Source organism: Onychomys torridus, chromosome 1 (assembly GCF_903995425.1).
Source record: "Onychomys torridus chromosome 1, mOncTor1.1, whole genome shotgun sequence".
Taxonomy (NCBI): Eukaryota; Metazoa; Chordata; class Mammalia; order Rodentia; family Cricetidae; genus Onychomys; species Onychomys torridus.
In genome coordinates this window covers 169,001,473-169,020,206 of record NC_050443.1, presented here as the reverse complement: position 1 = coordinate 169,020,206, position 18,734 = coordinate 169,001,473, and the positions used below count along the sequence as shown (strand labels likewise).

Genomic DNA, 18,734 nt, shown 5'->3' with positions numbered 1-18,734 from the left:
GTGAATGGCTTCACATTTTTTTTCAGCTGATAGCCAGGATATAGAAGACATGGTTGTAATGTGAAATAAATGAGTGAAACTGAACCTAGGTGTCCTCCATCTTTGTGGTTTGGTCCAGTGATGTCAGGATTTCTAATGTCCACACGTATAGCAGCCCATCAGCAATTCTCTGCTGTGTTTCCTACTGTTGGCTCCCTGTATCTTTCTTCTTTTGTTCTTACAACTTTCACACATTATCACAGCCAGAATTCAAGCAATGAGGCTGAAACAGGTTCTCTGCCTAAAATGCACTGAGAGTTAAATATGATCAAGAGTTTTGATTAAGTTCAAAGGAGGGGTGTCTTGTTATTTGTTGTGATCTTTAGCATATGGTTTGTTTCTGTATGCCTCGGTTTCTTAACCTATGGGAATTTCCTATTTACATTGTGATTAAATGCAGTGCTATACAATGAACATATTGTCTAAAGCCCTAGAGAAATTCATTACAAAGTGCAGATCACACCTATAGCTACCAGCTAATCATTTCTCTAGACTAGAAGATTAAAAGAAGAAGAAAAAAAAACCTTTTATTTATTGTGAGTGGTTAGTCTAGACATGCATGATCCTTAATGGTCACTATAGTGTTTGTGTCAGTGACACATTTAATCTACATTGCAGTTTCTCATCTGTTAAACCAGAAATAGGGATCTCCAAAGGCCAATAAAGTCATGTGATTAGGAAGTAAAGTGCCACCACACTGTCATAAAGTCACCTGATTAGGACATGATGAAACACTCACTGTAAACCAGAAGCAGCACCACACAGAGCAGATAACCAGCTTGCTTGATTTTTAGAAAGGTTCTTTTGTCTCAAATAAAATGAAATCCACACTCATCAGTTTCTTTTGTGGCATGTAAATAATCAGATAGCCCTAAAGCCTCCTCTGACCTTTTTTATTTTCCCTCCAGCAAAGTTTCTATGCATTCCACATTGTGAATGCACAAGCTTATTTGGTTATAAATGTGTTTATACTCTTGGAACCAGGAAGGGAAGCATACTGAAAATTTAAGTTGTTAAATTTACTAAGACATTGCTTATTCCATGTTACAGTGGAGATGGGATGTTTTTTTCTAAGCTAGGCAACTTTCTTAAGGGACAGTTTTCTTCTTGATATTAAGTTGGAGATATTTCAAGCTGTGTTCAAAATAATGTGTATAGAAATCTCTATCTATGGAGCCATTAATCCCTCATGGAATGAACACTGTTGCTCCCGGTTAGTTGCTTAATGTATAATAAGGTTGTTTACTCAAGAGGATAACTTAAAAAATAATGTAAGTGAAGTATCTACATAAAAAATATTTAATAGGTCCATAGATAAAACACCATATATACATTCAAGTAAAAGAATCATTTTCATATCATTACCGTATACTGAGATATTTTTAAAATATTGTGTTTCTAAATATAATCCTCTTTCCACCAGCCATAGACACAGACCTTGAGTAATGTGCTGTTCCCATGTAATTTCTATTTCCAGTATAATTGTGGGGAAATTGTGGGTGTCCCAACTGACCATTCCAGGTGACCAGTGGGGATCCTGATGTTGTAAGATTTGCCAGTGTGCATCAAGGAGAATAATTAGCCTTACAAGTGGTGCATGCGTTGAAAGTGCACAGAAAGGAAATCACTTGCATTGTTTACAGACTGATCCCTGCAGGAGCCTGTCTAGCTGTTTTCTAGCCAAGACTCCTGTAGACTCACAGTGGTTACAAAATAATTGTTACCTGCTATGAAGTTGTCTCTTGAATGTGGTGTTTCATCTTTTCATGGGATAGCATAGCAGTTGGGAGATGGATAAGAGTCATGTTGCCATTGTGGAGGCCCACTTTTTCATGTGACTGCTCCTATCCACACTGATAACCTTGGAATAGCAGATTCCTTCATAGATGTTATGACACTGTGGCTTTGCTAGTTCATTGTGTGACCTTTGGGCAACTCCATAATCTGTCTCTCCTTTCCCTGTTAGGAAAAAAAAGGTACGATAGCAGATATTTTGAGATGCTTTCATTACTGGCATTTCATTAACTGGTTGGGATGATTCAAAAGTAAAATTTGGTCTGTTTAGGCTCAAGAGGAAGGAAAACATAATCAGAGTTAGTTGGACTAATTGACTCAGATGGTGAATTTGGGGAGTCCCACTCAAGACTGTTTCCAGGAAGTCATTTAGTTAAGTGTGTCCATAAAAACTATTTCATCAAACCTTTCTTCAAAATTAAGCTGTATTATTTTTACTTCCCAAATAGAGATCTGCTTCTATACTATTTAATAAAAATAAAACTAACTGTCAACCTAGACCTGGCTATGGCTTATATCAAGCCCTCAATTCCTATGTCTGAATGCTTGGTTTAAAGGAAAAGTCATGAGAGTTATTGTATTGAAAAATAAACAAAGGCAAAAAAACAAATAGGCCTCTGTCAGACACAGAAATCCATTCTTTCTAAATAGACATGTCATGGCTGCTATGAATGATCATTGTTAACTTGTGGACACCTTTCCACTACTAGTAAAGCATTGTCACATCACATCCTAATTAAAGCATAAATGCCCATTTTTGGTTGCATATGCATATTGAAAATAGCTGCCAAAAAGTTCTGCCACCCCGGGTACCAGGTACATTCCATACTCTCAGAGAAAGAAACAGTCTGTGTCCTCACCACACTGCCTTTCTTCAGTCTCTCGAGACGTGAGGATGAAATAAACAGCACAGTCAGTCATGCTTACTAAGCCACACTACTGTAGCTTCAGCTCCCTGATGCCAATGATCTGTGAGTATATAGATCCTTTCATTTACACTCATGAACATGTACATGTTGCTGTTTTCTTTTTGTGTACCTACCATCCTAATGTCTGGGAATATTTCAAGCCTTTGTCAAAGACTCCACTCAGCACTAGCCTTCATGACCTCTCCCTAACGCTTGCTGTTTTCCCTGCTGTAATAAGTCTAGAGTCACCCTTCAAGGAAAGGCACAAAGTACATTCCAATCATTGGAACTGCTTTATTTTTGTACTGCATTGTAGCTATCATTGTTTAGTGGCAGTATAGTCCACCTGGGGGACAACAAGACCTACAGCTGTACTTTTACCTTGGTCCTTACATGAATTAAATACTTCGAATGAAAAGAAGTGAGTTCGCAGAAAAGCATAACATTAGAGCTGAAGTTTAAAAGATGAGTCACATAATGACAGGAGGATAGAGCATCGTGCTCAGAATGAATGGCAGGGGGATCAAGCATCCTGCTCAGAGTGATCAACACAGGTAAAAGGAGTCAGGTAGCACTCTCACTGCCTAGCATAGGAAGTCCTCTGCAACAGAAAAAGCTGAAGCAAGGAAAACCAAGGATAGGATCAAGTTATGGACCTTTATTTTGAACCTCGACTTTTTTTTGAATGTGAACATCTTGAATAGAAATTTTGATTTTTTGAAATATAGACATGATTGGATTTGATCTTAAGATGGTCTTTACAATAAAGACTTCCATTTTAAAAAAGAATAGCTAATATTATATATATATATATATATATATAACCTTTTACTAGCTTTTGATATTTTTATATTGATAATTCCCAAAACAATATTGCTATGGTGTGTGTGTGCGTGCCTGTGGGTGTGTGTGGGTATATTATATTCACACGAGTGTGTAGTTTATCTACTTATGCAAATGCATGTGGAGGCCAGAGCAAGACATTGGGCATCTTCGTTCTGTTTCTCTCTCCTCTATTGCATTGAGACAGGGTCTACACTGAACTGGAATCACTTCATTACAGCTAATCTGTCTCTACTGCGCTCTTAGACCCAGTTGTCTGTGAGCCCCTGTCAGTGGGGTAGCAGACTGAGTAGGTGAACTCGTGCCTGTTTTTGGCATGGGTGCTTAAGATTCTAACTCAAGTCCTCATGCTTACAGAAAATGCTCTGCCCACTGAGCCATCCAGCCTGCCTCTGTGCTAAGAATGTTTAAAGTACACCTTCTTAGTTATTTCATTCTTTCAGAAATTTACCAAAATATTCTGCAATTGTCTGTCCCTATGTCATAGGAAAAAGTGCTAAAGATTTAGAGAGGTTATGTAAATTTTTCATGTTTAAGTTCATGAGAGCTTTCATTTTAAATGCAACAATTTGATTTTAAAACACTAGTCTTCGCCTCTGCAAGTTAAAATCATCAGGGAAAGTTAAAATTAAAACAAACAGCTGTCTAAAGTTTTCAGATTAGAATTTCCTATGGTCACTTTATGGATAGTCATAAATTATAAAATCTCCCCCAAGTAATTCAAGTATACATAGAAATGGTATTACTGCATTGTGGGATACTAAAGGGAAAATTGTGTTCTCATGATTACTTAAAGCATAAATCACAATTGACCTAAATAGAGAAACAAGCTAAACACTCATCAGTAGATGAGTTAATAAACAAATTGTGAGCTACACAAAAACTCTCAATTCATCAAGAGACTGAACCCCTACCATTTTCAACAGTATATTATGCCAAGTGAAACAGTTCAGAAACAGAAACAGAAACACTATATGATCTGCTTCACCTGTGACATCTTAAGACCTTGATCTCATGGCAGCTGAGAGCAGAAAGTTAGTTACCAGAGGCTATGAGAACATATAGGGATAGTTAAAAAGCAAATGTTTATTATTATTATTATTATTATTATTATTATTATTATTATTATATTTGTGTTTTAATTTTACATATCAGCCATGGGTTCCCCTGTCCTCTCCCCTCCTGCCTCCGCCCCCACCTTTCCCCCAGCCCCTCCTCTCCATTCCCATCTCCTCTAGGGTCAAGACTCCCCTGGGGATTCATTTAAACCTGGTGGATTCAGCACAGGCAGGTCCAGTCCCCTCCTTCCAGCCTGAGCAAAGTGTCCCTGTGTAAGCCCAAGGTTCCAAACAGGGGTTGGGGATTTAGCTCAGTGGTAGAGCACTTGCCTAGCAAGTGCAAGGACCTGGGTTCAATCCTCAGCTCTGGGGTAAAAAAAAAGTTGTACAAAAAGCAAATGTTAATCAAAGCACCCAAAGTTTTAAATAGTTTGAAGAAACAAGTTGTAGCGATCCATTGCACTGCATGTTGACCATAGTTAGTAATTACATATTACAGATTTAAAATATTCTTGAAACTAGTTTTTCACTGATTAATTTTGTTCTTAAACCGTCCCATACATATATACATTTTATATATTACTCTCTCCTTCCACCTTCCCTTCCCTTTATCAAAACCTTACCAATCTTGCTTACAATCTCCATCAACTCCCTTCTCAAATCCATGAGTTTTGGGTTTTATTTATGACCCATTTAGTTTGACCAGGATCATCTATCTGACTGGCCACTGGATTAGAACTATCCATTAGAGTTACATATTATTATTATTGTTGTTGTTGTTATCTATCCATAGAGTCAGTAGGTATTTATTGCAAAGCAATGGTGCCCTCTTTTCCTGAATCTATTAGACATAATTAGAGCTAGGGCCTTCAATGTCCCTCTTCCATCCATACCCAAGTGTTGAATGCACACAGTGCAGACACCAGAAGCTAATGTGAGTTAGTGATTTAGGTGGGTTTATTTTGCATGAAGACAGCATTTTGAAGTCCTGTTTTCTAGCTCTTACATTCCTTCAGACTTCTACAGTGTTCTATGAGACTTACAGGGATATCACAAAGGTCTACTTTAGAGTCAAGCACTCATTTGCCACTTATTCCTAGCACCTAGTACATCTATGAGTCTGCCTCACAATCACTTGAGTTCAATGGGGAAAAGGGGAGCGGCTTCTCTGATTAAAGGTAAGAGTAAGGTTTGTCCATGGATATAAACATTAAAAAGAAAATCCTCAATTTTGACATTCTTGCTACAAAAGATTAGATATGTTGGTGAAATACTGGACTTAGCTATTATCTTGGTTATATTTCTACTACGTCTCCATAGATCAAAGCATGATATTATAGCCCACAAATATAAAGTTTTTTCTATCAATTAAAAATAGATTCAAAGAATAAAGACACACCAAATTGAGATATGCTAAGATTAGGCAATAATGTCATGTTATTATATAGGCTCTAAACATCTGCAGTTCACTAATGTAACCACAAACATACAGGACAAATATTAAATTGAAAAATTGTGGACTGTAGCTGCTTTTGCTGTTTCTTTCCAGTTTTAGTTTCACAAAGAAAATATATGACCTTATTCTTCTAAGACTGTCAGGCAACATAGAAAGTAAAAATCGAGGAAAGTGTGAGTGCAAAGTAGAAGGTTAGAGAGGCATTTCAAGATGGGAAGGAAGAGAATAGCTGGAACTGGGGTTGTTGGAGTAATAAGACACTGTCTACTGATGAGCCACAGGTAATATCAAAGGCACATTTACAGAATGTTTCCTTTTCAGTAATTGTAAAAAAGACTCCCTTGCCATTACAAAGCACTTTTCTTTGTGGCAGATTAAAGAATGCTTTACCAACTAAATGCATCCCTGTAATATTCAGACCTCAGGTCCAACATAATCATAAGTTGCCTTGTTATTATGGAGATAGCAGCCCCATTTAATAACATATTAAATGCATTATTCATTTATGTAACTCAGAGCCAGGGACAGCTGCTGAGATCAAAATAGAACCATTCTATGATGCAAAAAGCAGGTGTGTGCTTACTTGAGTAAATTAACTCTGTATTTCTACACAATTTTCTTCTAAATTTCAGGGACAGGTCTGGTAGGGCTAATGTGATGCCATTTTCATCCAAGATATATAATGGTTTCAGAATGGATTTTAATGAGCATTAAAAAAAAATCGCCAATAGTCTTCTCTGTGGCAGATTCCCAGAGGGATAGATTCATGCTTTGGATTTAAGCAGAGTCCTGTAGTTACAGGATTTGGGAAAGCCTGAGTGATGATTGGTCAAAATAGCAGCAAACAAAAGGAGAGTTTTGTCCTTGATGATGCCAGTGATGATGAAGAGCCCAGGCTTCTATAGCTGCTTGCCAAGGCAGAGCCACAGGTGTGTTTAAAAACTAAGTAATTAAAAATCCTCACCACCTTCCATTTGCACAGAGCTTTGCTGGTGAAACATGGAGGAAGCTTTGATGCTGTTAAACACACTGAGGTGTCATAATTATCTCAGAAGACATTGCTGATCAATTTCTTCCCACCTTTGCTGGTACCAGAATGCTCCCATTTTCTAATACTTACACTGGAGTTTCTTTCCTTACTCCATTTTTTCAATCTTTCTCACCTGCCCTGATTTTCTTTCTCTCTTATTTTTAATGCCAACCTATATTCATGAATACCTAAACTGGTGTTCAAAACCCTCAGACATGACAATACACCATGACAACGGACAGGGACAGTGATCTTAATGCTAGTGAAAGGGTTGGAGGTCCCCTGTTGCTCCAGATGTATCTTCAACTGCTTATTAACATAGTGACACTAAAGACCATGTCTTTCACCTCTGTGCATATTTCACAGCTCCCAATGAAGAAATGATTCATCTTTTGAGTAGATGACTGAAAGAAGCTTATGGCAAGCTAGAAAGGTGGCTCACAACGAGCTGTGACTCCAGTTCCAGGAGATTAGGTACCCTCTTCTGGTCTCCACAGGTGCTTGCTTGTGGTGCACATACATACACTCATGTACACACACACACACACACACACACACACACACACACACACAAGAAACAAACAAACAAATAAATAAAGCTATAGTTTTTAAAAGTCCATGAAAATGCTAATTGGAGGTAGAATTTTTCTTGGTCTGTTTTTCCTGATGTTGGGTGTCATGTCCATTATTTTCTTTGTCTTTGTAACAAAATATATAATAAAAACAGCTTAAGGTAAGAGAGCATTGTTTTTGTTATCAGGTTGAGAGATATAGTTCCTCGTGTCAGGGAATAAATGGCAGTAGGATCAAGTAGCAGCTTGTTCACACCTTGATTGATCAAGAAACAAAGAATTCCATCAGCTTTAAGGCTCACCCTCAGTGAGAGTTTTCCAACTAGGCAGCCTGAAAAAGAGTTCCACCTCCCAAAGCAGGACCACCTGCGGGGACCATATATTCATACAAATAGCCTATGGAGGACATTCTACATTTAAACAATAACAGGGGCTTTCTATGAATCATCCCAAGTCCGGCTAGCAACATAAATTGTGGGCATTTAGGAAGTTATTGATCCTCATGCTACAATATAGGTCTAGTTTAAAATTTCAGTAATATGAGTTATATGAACTGATGTATGACTTGTGACTTTTTTTTTTTAAATTTAGGTATAGGAAGGTGGTCTCCAATAACTGTACTGATGGGGTGAGAGAACAGTATACTGCCAAACCACAGAAGTGTCCAGGGAAGGCGCCTCGTGGGCTCCGGATCGTCACAGCAGATGGAAAACTGACAGCAGAACAAGGACACAATGTCACTCTCATGGTGCAACTAGAAGAGGTAAGGCTGACTCCTGTCTGTTCTCTGCTTGGTAGGGCAAGTGATATTCTGAGCAAATCATGGCTTTGTTTAAATATCCTTGTTCACATTCTCAAGTTCTAGTTGCAAGTAGTTTTGTTGTTTTGTTCTACTTTCAGCTTCATGTCTGATGTTATCATCTCTCTTTCCCTGACACTTTCTCCAATTTCTTTCCATTACTGCAAATTGGTTTTCACTCCTTTACATCCTTGGCTCTCTTTGGATCTAACTCTCTTATCGGCATTGTTAAGAGAGTACATTCTCAAAGTGTGTGAATGGTTTCCACAGAAAGTTTTAGCACAGACTTAACCAAGTGAAAAAAGGATGTGCTTTTGCCTCTCTCAGCCTACCATCATTGCTTTTCTTTCCTAAGGCAACAGGATAGTTAAATATACTGATCAAATGCAGCACTGTTATAAATTAGTATAATGTCTTTCACAGTTGAGACTTTGTGTCTTGGTATCACAACGAGGATATCATTATGAGCACTGATTACTCTTTGACAAATGTGTTTGTCTGAAATTTCTGACTATGTAGGTGGTGAATAAAAGAAAAATGTGTTCTATGTACTTAGACTTTACAAAGGCACACTTGTCATCTTGGAACTAGGTAGATCGTTTCTAAGAATAAATGTATTAAATAAATTACGTCAGTTGTTAAACTTGGCTATCATCATGTCTTCAACCACATTTTTCTGCATACTAAAATTCAGGTAGCATCCTACTGACCTTGATGAAGATAACAGGATTTAAAATGAATTAATGAAATCAGCACCGAAGTATACAAGGTTGACTTCCAGCTTACTCTTCTGACAGCCAGTGCCCTCTGTCTTTAATATGCAAAGTTGCTTAGCACACACATGGCCATTTATGCACATTCTCATTAAGTTGATTGTGTTGGAACTTAAGAATACTCATTCATAAGTAATTTACAGTTACACACAGTCTTTCCAAAAAGTGAGCAATTAATACCAGGACAAGGAGTAAGAGTTGGAAAAGTGAATTCAGAGGATTTGGAGTGTGACTGGAGGGGAAGATGAAGAATTTAGGATTGTTTTGTTATGTTTAATCAAAACCATATGTATTTTTCTTATAATTCCTGTTATTTTTGAGATTGTAATTACATCATTTCACCCTTCCATTTTCTCTCTCCAACCCACCTCATATACCTCCGTTACTCATATTCAAATGTGTGGCCTTTGTTTCTTTGTTTCTTTAATTGTACATACAAGTAATGTACAGATTGAGTAGATTCTATGTATATATTTAGGGTGATATATGTATGTGTGTGTGTGTGTGTGTGTGTGTGTGTGTAGCAAAATCATCAGTATTTTATTTTAATTTAATCTTTCAAGTCATTGCCTTGGACTTTTCCCAGGCTTTTATGAACTGATTCTTAAAAATTCCTTATTAAAATTAGGAAGTCACAAGTCATTCTAGGCCAAGTAGCATTATTCCTATCAATGTAAACTATCTGGGATCCTCTGCTTCTGGCTGAGATTGATTAGCTTGTAGCAAACCAAACACACAGAGAGAATGAGATAGAAAAAGGGAGAAGAGAAGCAAACTTTAGGAGAGAGGAGGGGTAAAGAAAGAACTTTCCAAAAAGGCTGGGAAGCTGTGGTCTTTTCTGGAGAGATGGAAAAAATCATCAGGATGAATTCATTCATTATCTGTTTCACACTGAGTTTTCCCTGATAATTTTGATAGTTCATATGCCACATTATAATATATATTCTAATATATCAGATATTAAGTATTAGATCCCTCATCTGAAAATAGGCTGAGTAGATAGAAATAAGAGAAACAGTTTAGGTCACAAAAAAGAGACAATGATTGAGAAAACCTAATATTTTTAATTTTTAATGTATACCATGATTTTATTATGTATTCTATTGGGGAAATTATTAAGGCCACTCCATGTAGTTAAAAGGGAGGTTTATTTTGTGGGCTAACTTACAAATGAAGGGGTAGGTTGCAGGGTCTGGCAAAGGTACAGCGCAGTCTGGCAGTGTTCTCTGGCGAACTCTGCTCAGTCTACCTCCAGCGTCCAGGGTCCGGGAACCAAGGGCCAGACCTCTTCCCCATCCTTCGACTTCCGCTTCCTCCTCTGCCCTGCCTTGTGGGCGTGACCATTACCGAAGCCTCAATGGGGGTTGGAACTTCCAGGCCAATGCTGGGATGGCTATCCACTACAGTATTCCATTTTTATTTAATATATTTTTTTGCATTTTACGTACCAACCACTGTTTCTCCTCCCTCCCCTTTTCCCACTCCCCCTCACCTCCCGCCACCCCCCCCATCCACTCCTCATAGGAGGTAAGGCCTCCCTTGGGTAGTCAGAAAATGGAAAGATCTCCCTATGGTGGGAAGCCTTACACAAATCTAATCTTATGGGTAATTTATAGTGGCATCAAAATTCAACAAATATTTGCAGACAAATATGACAGTTTATTTTCAATTAGTTCTACCCTGGAAATTGCAATGCATCTGAAAAGTTTTAAAATAACCCTAAATGAACAATGAACTGTATCATGACCATGGATGAAGAGGTTCAATATTAAGATGTCAATTTTCTCCATATTAACCTCAGTACAAGGCAATCCTAATAAAAGTTTCCAATACTTTTTTGTGTTAATATTAAGCAGTTATCATGAAATATGTAAGAATTCAATAGCTAAACAATAAAGAATAGCAAAAATAATCTGAAAGATGCTTCATGAATTTGCATGATTTAGGGATGGATGATTTGTTTGGCTAATAAAGGTGCTTGCTACCAAGCCTGATGACTTAATTCAATCCTTGGGATTTTTGTGGTAAAACAAGAGAATCAACATCGGCAAGTTGTCTTTTGACCTTCACAAACAGGTTGTGGTATGTGTATGCACATGTGTATATACATACCACTAAATAGTAAATTAAAAAACTGAAGTCAGATGAGTTATGAATAGATTTATTATATAAATATCCACGCAAAAACCAAGTAGGAAATGAACAGATAAGAACACAAACACATGTTTGTAGTATATAAGTGTATATATGTGTGTGTATAATTTCAACAGACTGTAATATTTGCAATAAATTGTGTATATATTATGTAATCATATAGGAATGCACGGATTTTTATTCTCATATAATACACAAAATAATTCTAATTATATTATCAATATAATTTTGAAACATAAAACCAACTGTGGTAAAATACAAAGGAAAGTATCTTCATGATTCAGGTCAAGGTTTGTAAAGCAGCAAACAAAATCTACTAAGTGTGATGGAAAATGTAATTGTGTTAGACTCCATTCCAGTAAAAAATTCTGTACTTTATAACCTTATGCAGAAAATAAAAAGGAAATTCCCTAGTGGGTAAATATATGCTAACACATAGTTGAAATAAAAGACTTGTGACTAGAAAAGTGTAAATAATACTACAAATAAATAAGAACACTATGAACAGTTTAGTTAAAATGAAAAAATGCTAGTTTAGAAAGTTTTCAAAGATGGTGTCCTAGTAGGCAATAGGCTTGTAAGTATTGTCGTTATTGGAGGCTGGAGAGATGGCTGTGGTGAAGAGCATGTACTGCTCTTGCCTCGGATTCAGTCCTCAGGATTATGATGGCTCAAAAACAACTGAAACTCTAGTTCCAGAGGATCTGATGCCACCTTCTTGACTCTGTGGGTACCAGACACATATATGGTGTGCAGATATAAATGCAAGGAAAACACTCATACACAAAAAGTAAAAAATTTAAAATGTCTTAATATCAGTGCATATCAATGAAATGCAAATTAAAGCTGTAATAACTATAATAAAATTACTGCATACTCTCAGAAAAGTCTATGTTAAAAGACTGACAATTAAGCTGCAGAGAATGTAAAGTAACCAATCATCTTTGCAATGCTTGATGGCAGGTGAATTTGCATTGCCACTTTGGAGACATGTTAAACAGCAAGTTCTTCAGGTTACCTCTGACTCACAGCTTTCTACTTTTTCATGGTTTGAATTAGCTACAACTGAATAAGATCTAGAAATATGAAACTATTAATTTTCAGAAATAAGTACTCAGCTTTGAATAGCTTTTACTACAGTATATTATTATAGCTGTTCTATTTTAGTACGGGTCAATTTCTGATTGTGTTACTATGCCTGATTTAGAAATTAACTACTATAAATTACATATATAGTATCTTGTGTAGAATTTTATATATATATTACATTGTGCACACACATTTTGCATATGTGTCGAGAAGGTTCTATTTGTGGTTTCAGGCATTCACTAGAGAATTTGAAAGCTAATCTTGTCAGATAATGGGAAGCTATTGTATAAATCATCAGTGCATTTACATATGCACCAGAAAATATGTAAAATTGTCTATATACTATGTATAAGAGACCTAAGCTAGAAACAACATAAGCACAGGTAATAGATAATAGAATATTTATAGCATACTTAAAGAGTGGAATATTGTACCATAGTAAAAAAGAACAAACTCAAGCTATGAGCACATACTTGGAGATGAATCCCATTCCAATAATTAGCTATAGAAGTAAGGCTGGAAAAAATAATACATGTATGAATATGATTGCAAGTGGAGTTTTCTGTCCCACTAGCCAGCTTCCAAATAACTACACTGAGACATATTATTAGACATATTATTATAAATGCTTGACCAGTAGCTTAGACTTGTTATTAACTAGCTCTTACAACTTAAATTAACCCCCATTTCTTATCTATGTTCTACCACATGGTGGTACCTTTTATTCAGCAAGACATATTCATCTTGCTTCTTTCTGCCTCTCTTGGCAATTCTGCCTTCTCTCTCCAAACTCTCTTTTTGTCTGCAAGCACCACCTAACCTTTTCCTTCCTAGCTATCAGCCAGTTAGCTCTTTACTAACCAATCAGAGTAGTAGATATTCACATTATATGAAAAGATTGTTCCACAGCATATGACTTCAGGGTTGACCTCTTGGTTTAAATATCCATTTTGGGTGGGTGGGCTCTTCCCTGAGGAAGACTATTTTTCCTGCTGTTAATATTCCTTAATTTCTTGTAGTTCTTTGTTGAGGATTGGGTGTCACTTTCACACTTCCATTTTAGCTTGTCTGTTGGTGTCATTCTGAGCTGATTGTTTTTAAGAGTCGTGTGTGTGTGTGTGTGTGTGTGTGTGTGTGTGTGTGTGAACAATTAAAGAAAAAGAGACCATGAATTCCAGAAAGAACAAGAGAGGATGCATGGTAAGAGTTGGAAAGAGGAAAGGGAAGGGGGAAAATGATATATTTTAATTTCAAAAACAATAAGTAATAAATGTAGCATCATTCCACTTAATGAGACTGAAGAGAAAGCTAAGGCTAACTGCTGATAAAATAAGAGTAATTATTACTTCTGTTTGGGTGTGGGGGGGTTAACCAGCAGAAGGGATTTGGGCAATATAGGCAATTTTCAGTTACTTGATCTGTTGTTACTGAATACATATGCCCATATTGTCAAAATTAATTTGCAATTTAATATTTTATATTTAAATACATATTTTATTCTTAAAAACACTTTAGAAATTCACATAAAATACAATAATTTATGCTTTGGTCTTAGTATTGGCAAAGAAAACCTATCTTGGATTTTTGGAAGGTTCATCTTCCATACCAGTACTCTAACCTAAACTTATCTATATGTTACGTGTGGGTGAATTCTCCTCCTCAAATGCAGAAAAAACAAGCTTTGACTTTAGAAGAACAGCCTCTTAAAGTATCAGGTGCTTATGCCAGCATAGAATTTGGAGTGCATTCCATTATAAGAGCATAATACAGCCAAGCTCAGGGAGTATAACATTCTATCTAGGTAAGTTCTGTACTTTTCATCGTGATAGAGAATGCAGTTCAGAGACAAGAGCAAGGCTCTGCTTCCTCTCCATGTAACAAGAGCATCATGCATCTCATACTGGGATGAAGGTGTGGAAACATTAGAAAATATGTTTTTTAGGTATAGGAAAAACAATATCAAGTCAGTCCATTCCAGCTGAGTGCCCAGACCAAGCACAGCAGGGATGAAATGTGCTACCTTCTACTGCCAGACACAGCTTCTTCACCCTCTTTTTTTCTGGGGCAGAAAACACGGTGAAGATTACTCCTGTCAAATCAACAGAGCCAGGGATCTCACACGTGATTATAGGATTCTGTACTAATTAACGACAGCCTCGGGATTTACTTTTTCTCTGTTGGTTTTGTGCATCTGCATGGGTGATTTGTGGGATGAACAATGAAGAATAAATGAAAAGCCAATGAGCATTAACATCTACACAAATGATAACAATTCAGGTGTCAGAAACTTAGTGAATACTAACTATTCTGGTTTGTAAGAGTTTTCCCACAGAGTTTCTCACATGAGCCTTAAACACAGAGTCACAGAAAGGTGCAGTTACTTACCTGAGGTCATACATCTACTAAATGGTACAGCAATAGTCAAACTCAAGCTTTGGAGTATTTTGCCATTTTACCACTTCCCTGAGGTTCAAAGAATTAATTTTGTTGCTAGGACCTCATGTATTTTCCAAGCCTTTTTCAACATCATAAGCATTGGCTGATGATGGATGGCAACAGTGACTGGGCAAGAAAAGCTGAGCTCTCATGCACCAGAGCCAAACTGGCCTGTGACTGCCCACTGTGTTCTTACATGGTATTTAGCAAAGCTATCAAAGAGATTATTCTGGATTTTCTAAAAGTCTTCATAGTTTATGGAAGATGCCTACAAATCCAGACACTTTCTTCTCTTGCGTTTCCCCACTTTGTGTAAATTTACCTTTATTACTGCACACTTTATCCTAAAGGGTATTGTTAAAGAAGATAAGAAAGCAATACCCAAGGACTTTAATGTTCATTTACTATGTATTAAAAGTTATTCTAAATGAACTATCATTTAATAAATGAGTATTACCAGGCATAGTGGCACATACCTTTAATATCTGTATTTGGGAGAGAGACAGGTGGAGGTTTCCAGGTCAGCCTGGTCTAAAGCATGAGTTACAGGCCAGCTAGTGCTTTGCAGTGAGACATTATCTAAAACAAACCAAAACAAAAAAAGACTCCTAAATATTAAAAATGGCCTGTAAATAGTGCCTTCCTCTTGCTCCATACCTTGTACTATGTTTTATAACAAGAGAGATATTCATGTCATGCCTCTGATATTGAGAAAACAATAAGACTTTCAGGTGCTGCAGAGATCCAGATGTCCCTGCTACTTTCAGATACAGCATTACAGTTATGCAGAAGTGAGTGAAAGATTTGCCTCCTCATGTTGTATTGAAATTATTTTGTGTAACCCAAAACTTATGCTTCTGTCCCATGATTAATTTATGCTTCACCTTTTTTGTTTTCCCTCTGTAGAGCTAGGTGAGGCTGAAGGCTACTGTAGTCTACCTTTGTGCTTAGTGCCTTGCATATGAACTTCCTCCATGTTTCTGTGCATATCAACCAAACCACTGGACCTAAGGAACCAAGTGTCTTCCCAGATAGTTGCATATGTGTATATATTTGTTTTCAATAAATATTTTTCTAAGTGCGAATTTTTTATCATATACTTTCCATTAATTATTGACTTTGCTATGTGAATATATACTTTGAGTTTACCAGGAGCTCCATAAGATAGCAGTACAATTATAAAAAGAATAAAGCAGTAAAAACCCACAGAAACAAATCTAATCTGTTGCATAATATTGTAATAACATTTTGCATTCTTTCATTAAGGCATGAATATCACTGAAGTAGAAGCCATGATAACATGAGTTGCAACTTCAGTGTCTGTCCTCCAAATGCCTAATACATCAGTAGGAAAATAAAAAAATACAATAAGCATGCATGTATTTGGATCATTTGCCCTGGAGGAATAGAGATAATGCCCAAACTTGAAAGAAAAAGATTCTTAAACTCAAGTTGTATCCAAAACATCTTAAAACCTTCATCTGAAAGCAAAATCCTGCTAGTACATGTCCTAATTCTAACATAAGTGTGTCGATGCAAACACTGCTGAAAAAAAAAAGAGAGAGAATGTCTTTCTGACAGAAGGAATTCAATGGCAGGAAGTACTCATGCACTCATGTGTTACAGTATATACCCAAGTCAGAATGTTGGTGAGTTTGATATATGAATTAAAACCTCTTCATGCATATAGCATATGACATTGTCCTCAAAACCTAGAAGACTGAACATTTTAGTAACATAATTCAAACAGAGTCCCACAACATTCTTATCTGGAATTACTCAACTCTATAACTGTAACTTTGTTATAGTTTATTAGAAGTCCTACTGTGTTATCTATCCCATCCCTTTTGCTCTTAAAGTTATTTCACATACAAAGAAAGACCCTCATAAGGAACTATATTGCAGAGAAATGAGGATACTTTCACTTGTGACTCACTGTGGCAGATCCAAGAATAGTTTATACAAGCACACATACACAATAATTCATTAATAAAAATTATTGTTATTAATGACTGAAACAATGCATTATTATTTCATTAAAGACATGAAGGAATTGTTCAAGGAACCAACCCAGGAAGGAAATGGAAAAATTCATGATTTTTTATCTAAAAAGTCAAACATTTCCAGCTATGCCCGAATACTAAGAAGCCAGTCAAAAGTATTTTGCACTGAAATCCAAGCATGTCATTAGAGGTGGCATCACTGTTTGTAGACTCATTCAAGATAGATAGTCTCTGGACACTAATGAACACCTAATGAGCCCAAAGACTTCTACTACCATCTCTCAGCTCTGTAGAGAGATCCGGTGTAAGCACTGGCAGGCATGCAGTGACCAGGAAGGACCTAATCAGTCTTAGGAACTCAACAACACTAATTTGGAAGGCATTTATTTGAGAGTGCTACTAGCCAGAAGTGGTATCTGTGTGCTACAGAGGATAATTAAATCTATTGAAAACAGCTGTAAGAGTATGGAGAAGCAATTCTCTGCATATTTTAAGGCTTCAAAATTAAGTCTGAGACAAGGAACTAAAATTAAAAATTTGATCTGTTGTATCCCATTGTTTTAATACTTCAATTAATATACAAAGACTAGAACTCAATAAGCAAAATTTTTAGTTATAGGTTCCATGAGATTTAACTCAAAAGCTTGAGGACAGAGGACTGTCCTTATTAGACGGATTAATACCAACTGTAATCTTGGATTCTTTAAAGAGTTACAGGGACATAAAAGTCTCCAAAATGTAACAACACACACACAAATACTGTAGAATGCTTCTAGTCCTCAGATGATAGAGACCATTTTGTATGAAACTTCCCAAGAGACCCTCCTTTGTTTGGACATGTAACAGTATCTGACTTAATGCTTCCTCCACAGGAAGGCCTATTTGAAGCCGTAAGAAGTAGAGCAAAGAAACAGCAGAATGAACTAAGTTGGGGCAGGTGTCAGAGCTTCTGCCACTCAGTTCAGTCCTAGAAGCTCTCGTCATTTTTTCCTTCTGCACAAAGGAGTGGAAGCTGATCTCAATGAGCCATGAGATTGGAGATTTTCTCGTGTCTTATCCCTTGTTCCATTCTGCTTTATTCTCTGCCTCTGAGAATTAATTGAGTCATTTCATTTCTTTTCTCTTCTTGCCCAAGGCTAAAAGGAGAGAAATAAATGAGTCAGGCAATATGGGCTGATTTCAGGGAGTAGTCTAGTGTCTGCTGTTCATGTTGCATTGGTTAGTAGCTTTTTCTTGGGTTCCATTTATCTCCCCTCTCAAAACTGGGCCACACACATCAGATTGTTTATATTTATTAGAGTCAGAGATGGCAGATGCTTATAGTCTACCTAGAGAAGAAAAGAGAGAAACAGGTTTTTAGTGATAGTTCCAGTTCAGTGAACATTCCATAGTCTAGTAGTATGTGATAGTTTTCAGTTTGGATTTTTAATGTCCTACTATGCTGATTTAAGCCATCCCACTGCACCTTCATGGAAAGCAACCACCCCAGGATCAGAGCCTCAGTACACCATGTAATCCTTGTCTGCAAACAAGTCTCCTTTTGCAGTTTTCCACTATTACTTCATTTATCTGCCCCAGGTGCTCAGTCTTAAATCTCACCCACTGCTGATGTGAAACTAAATAAATATCTTCCATGTGACAACAGCATTTGAATGCACAGCACCTAAACATTGGTGCTACTCCAACATCCTGAAGAGATGTTGACATACCTATTTACAATATGACAAATTTTAAGAATAATGTCACAACCCCAGCTTATCTGAAATAGAAATGACAAGAG

At 36.8% G+C, this 18,734-nt stretch overlaps 1 protein-coding gene across 5 annotated transcripts in view; it reads left to right on the top strand.

The window, feature by feature from the left end:
• Nucleotides 1–18,734, top strand: part of Sorcs1 (sortilin related VPS10 domain containing receptor 1) — a 535,816-nt gene that overhangs the window by 457,310 nt on the left and 59,772 nt on the right. For all 5 annotated transcript variants that reach the window (XM_036172192.1, XM_036172212.1, XM_036172201.1 and 2 more), the window contains exon 18: nucleotides 8,292–8,463. In XM_036172192.1, coding sequence (XP_036028085.1) covers nucleotides 8,292–8,463 — 172 coding nt within the window. The remainder of the gene's footprint in view (nucleotides 1–8,291; nucleotides 8,464–18,734) is intronic.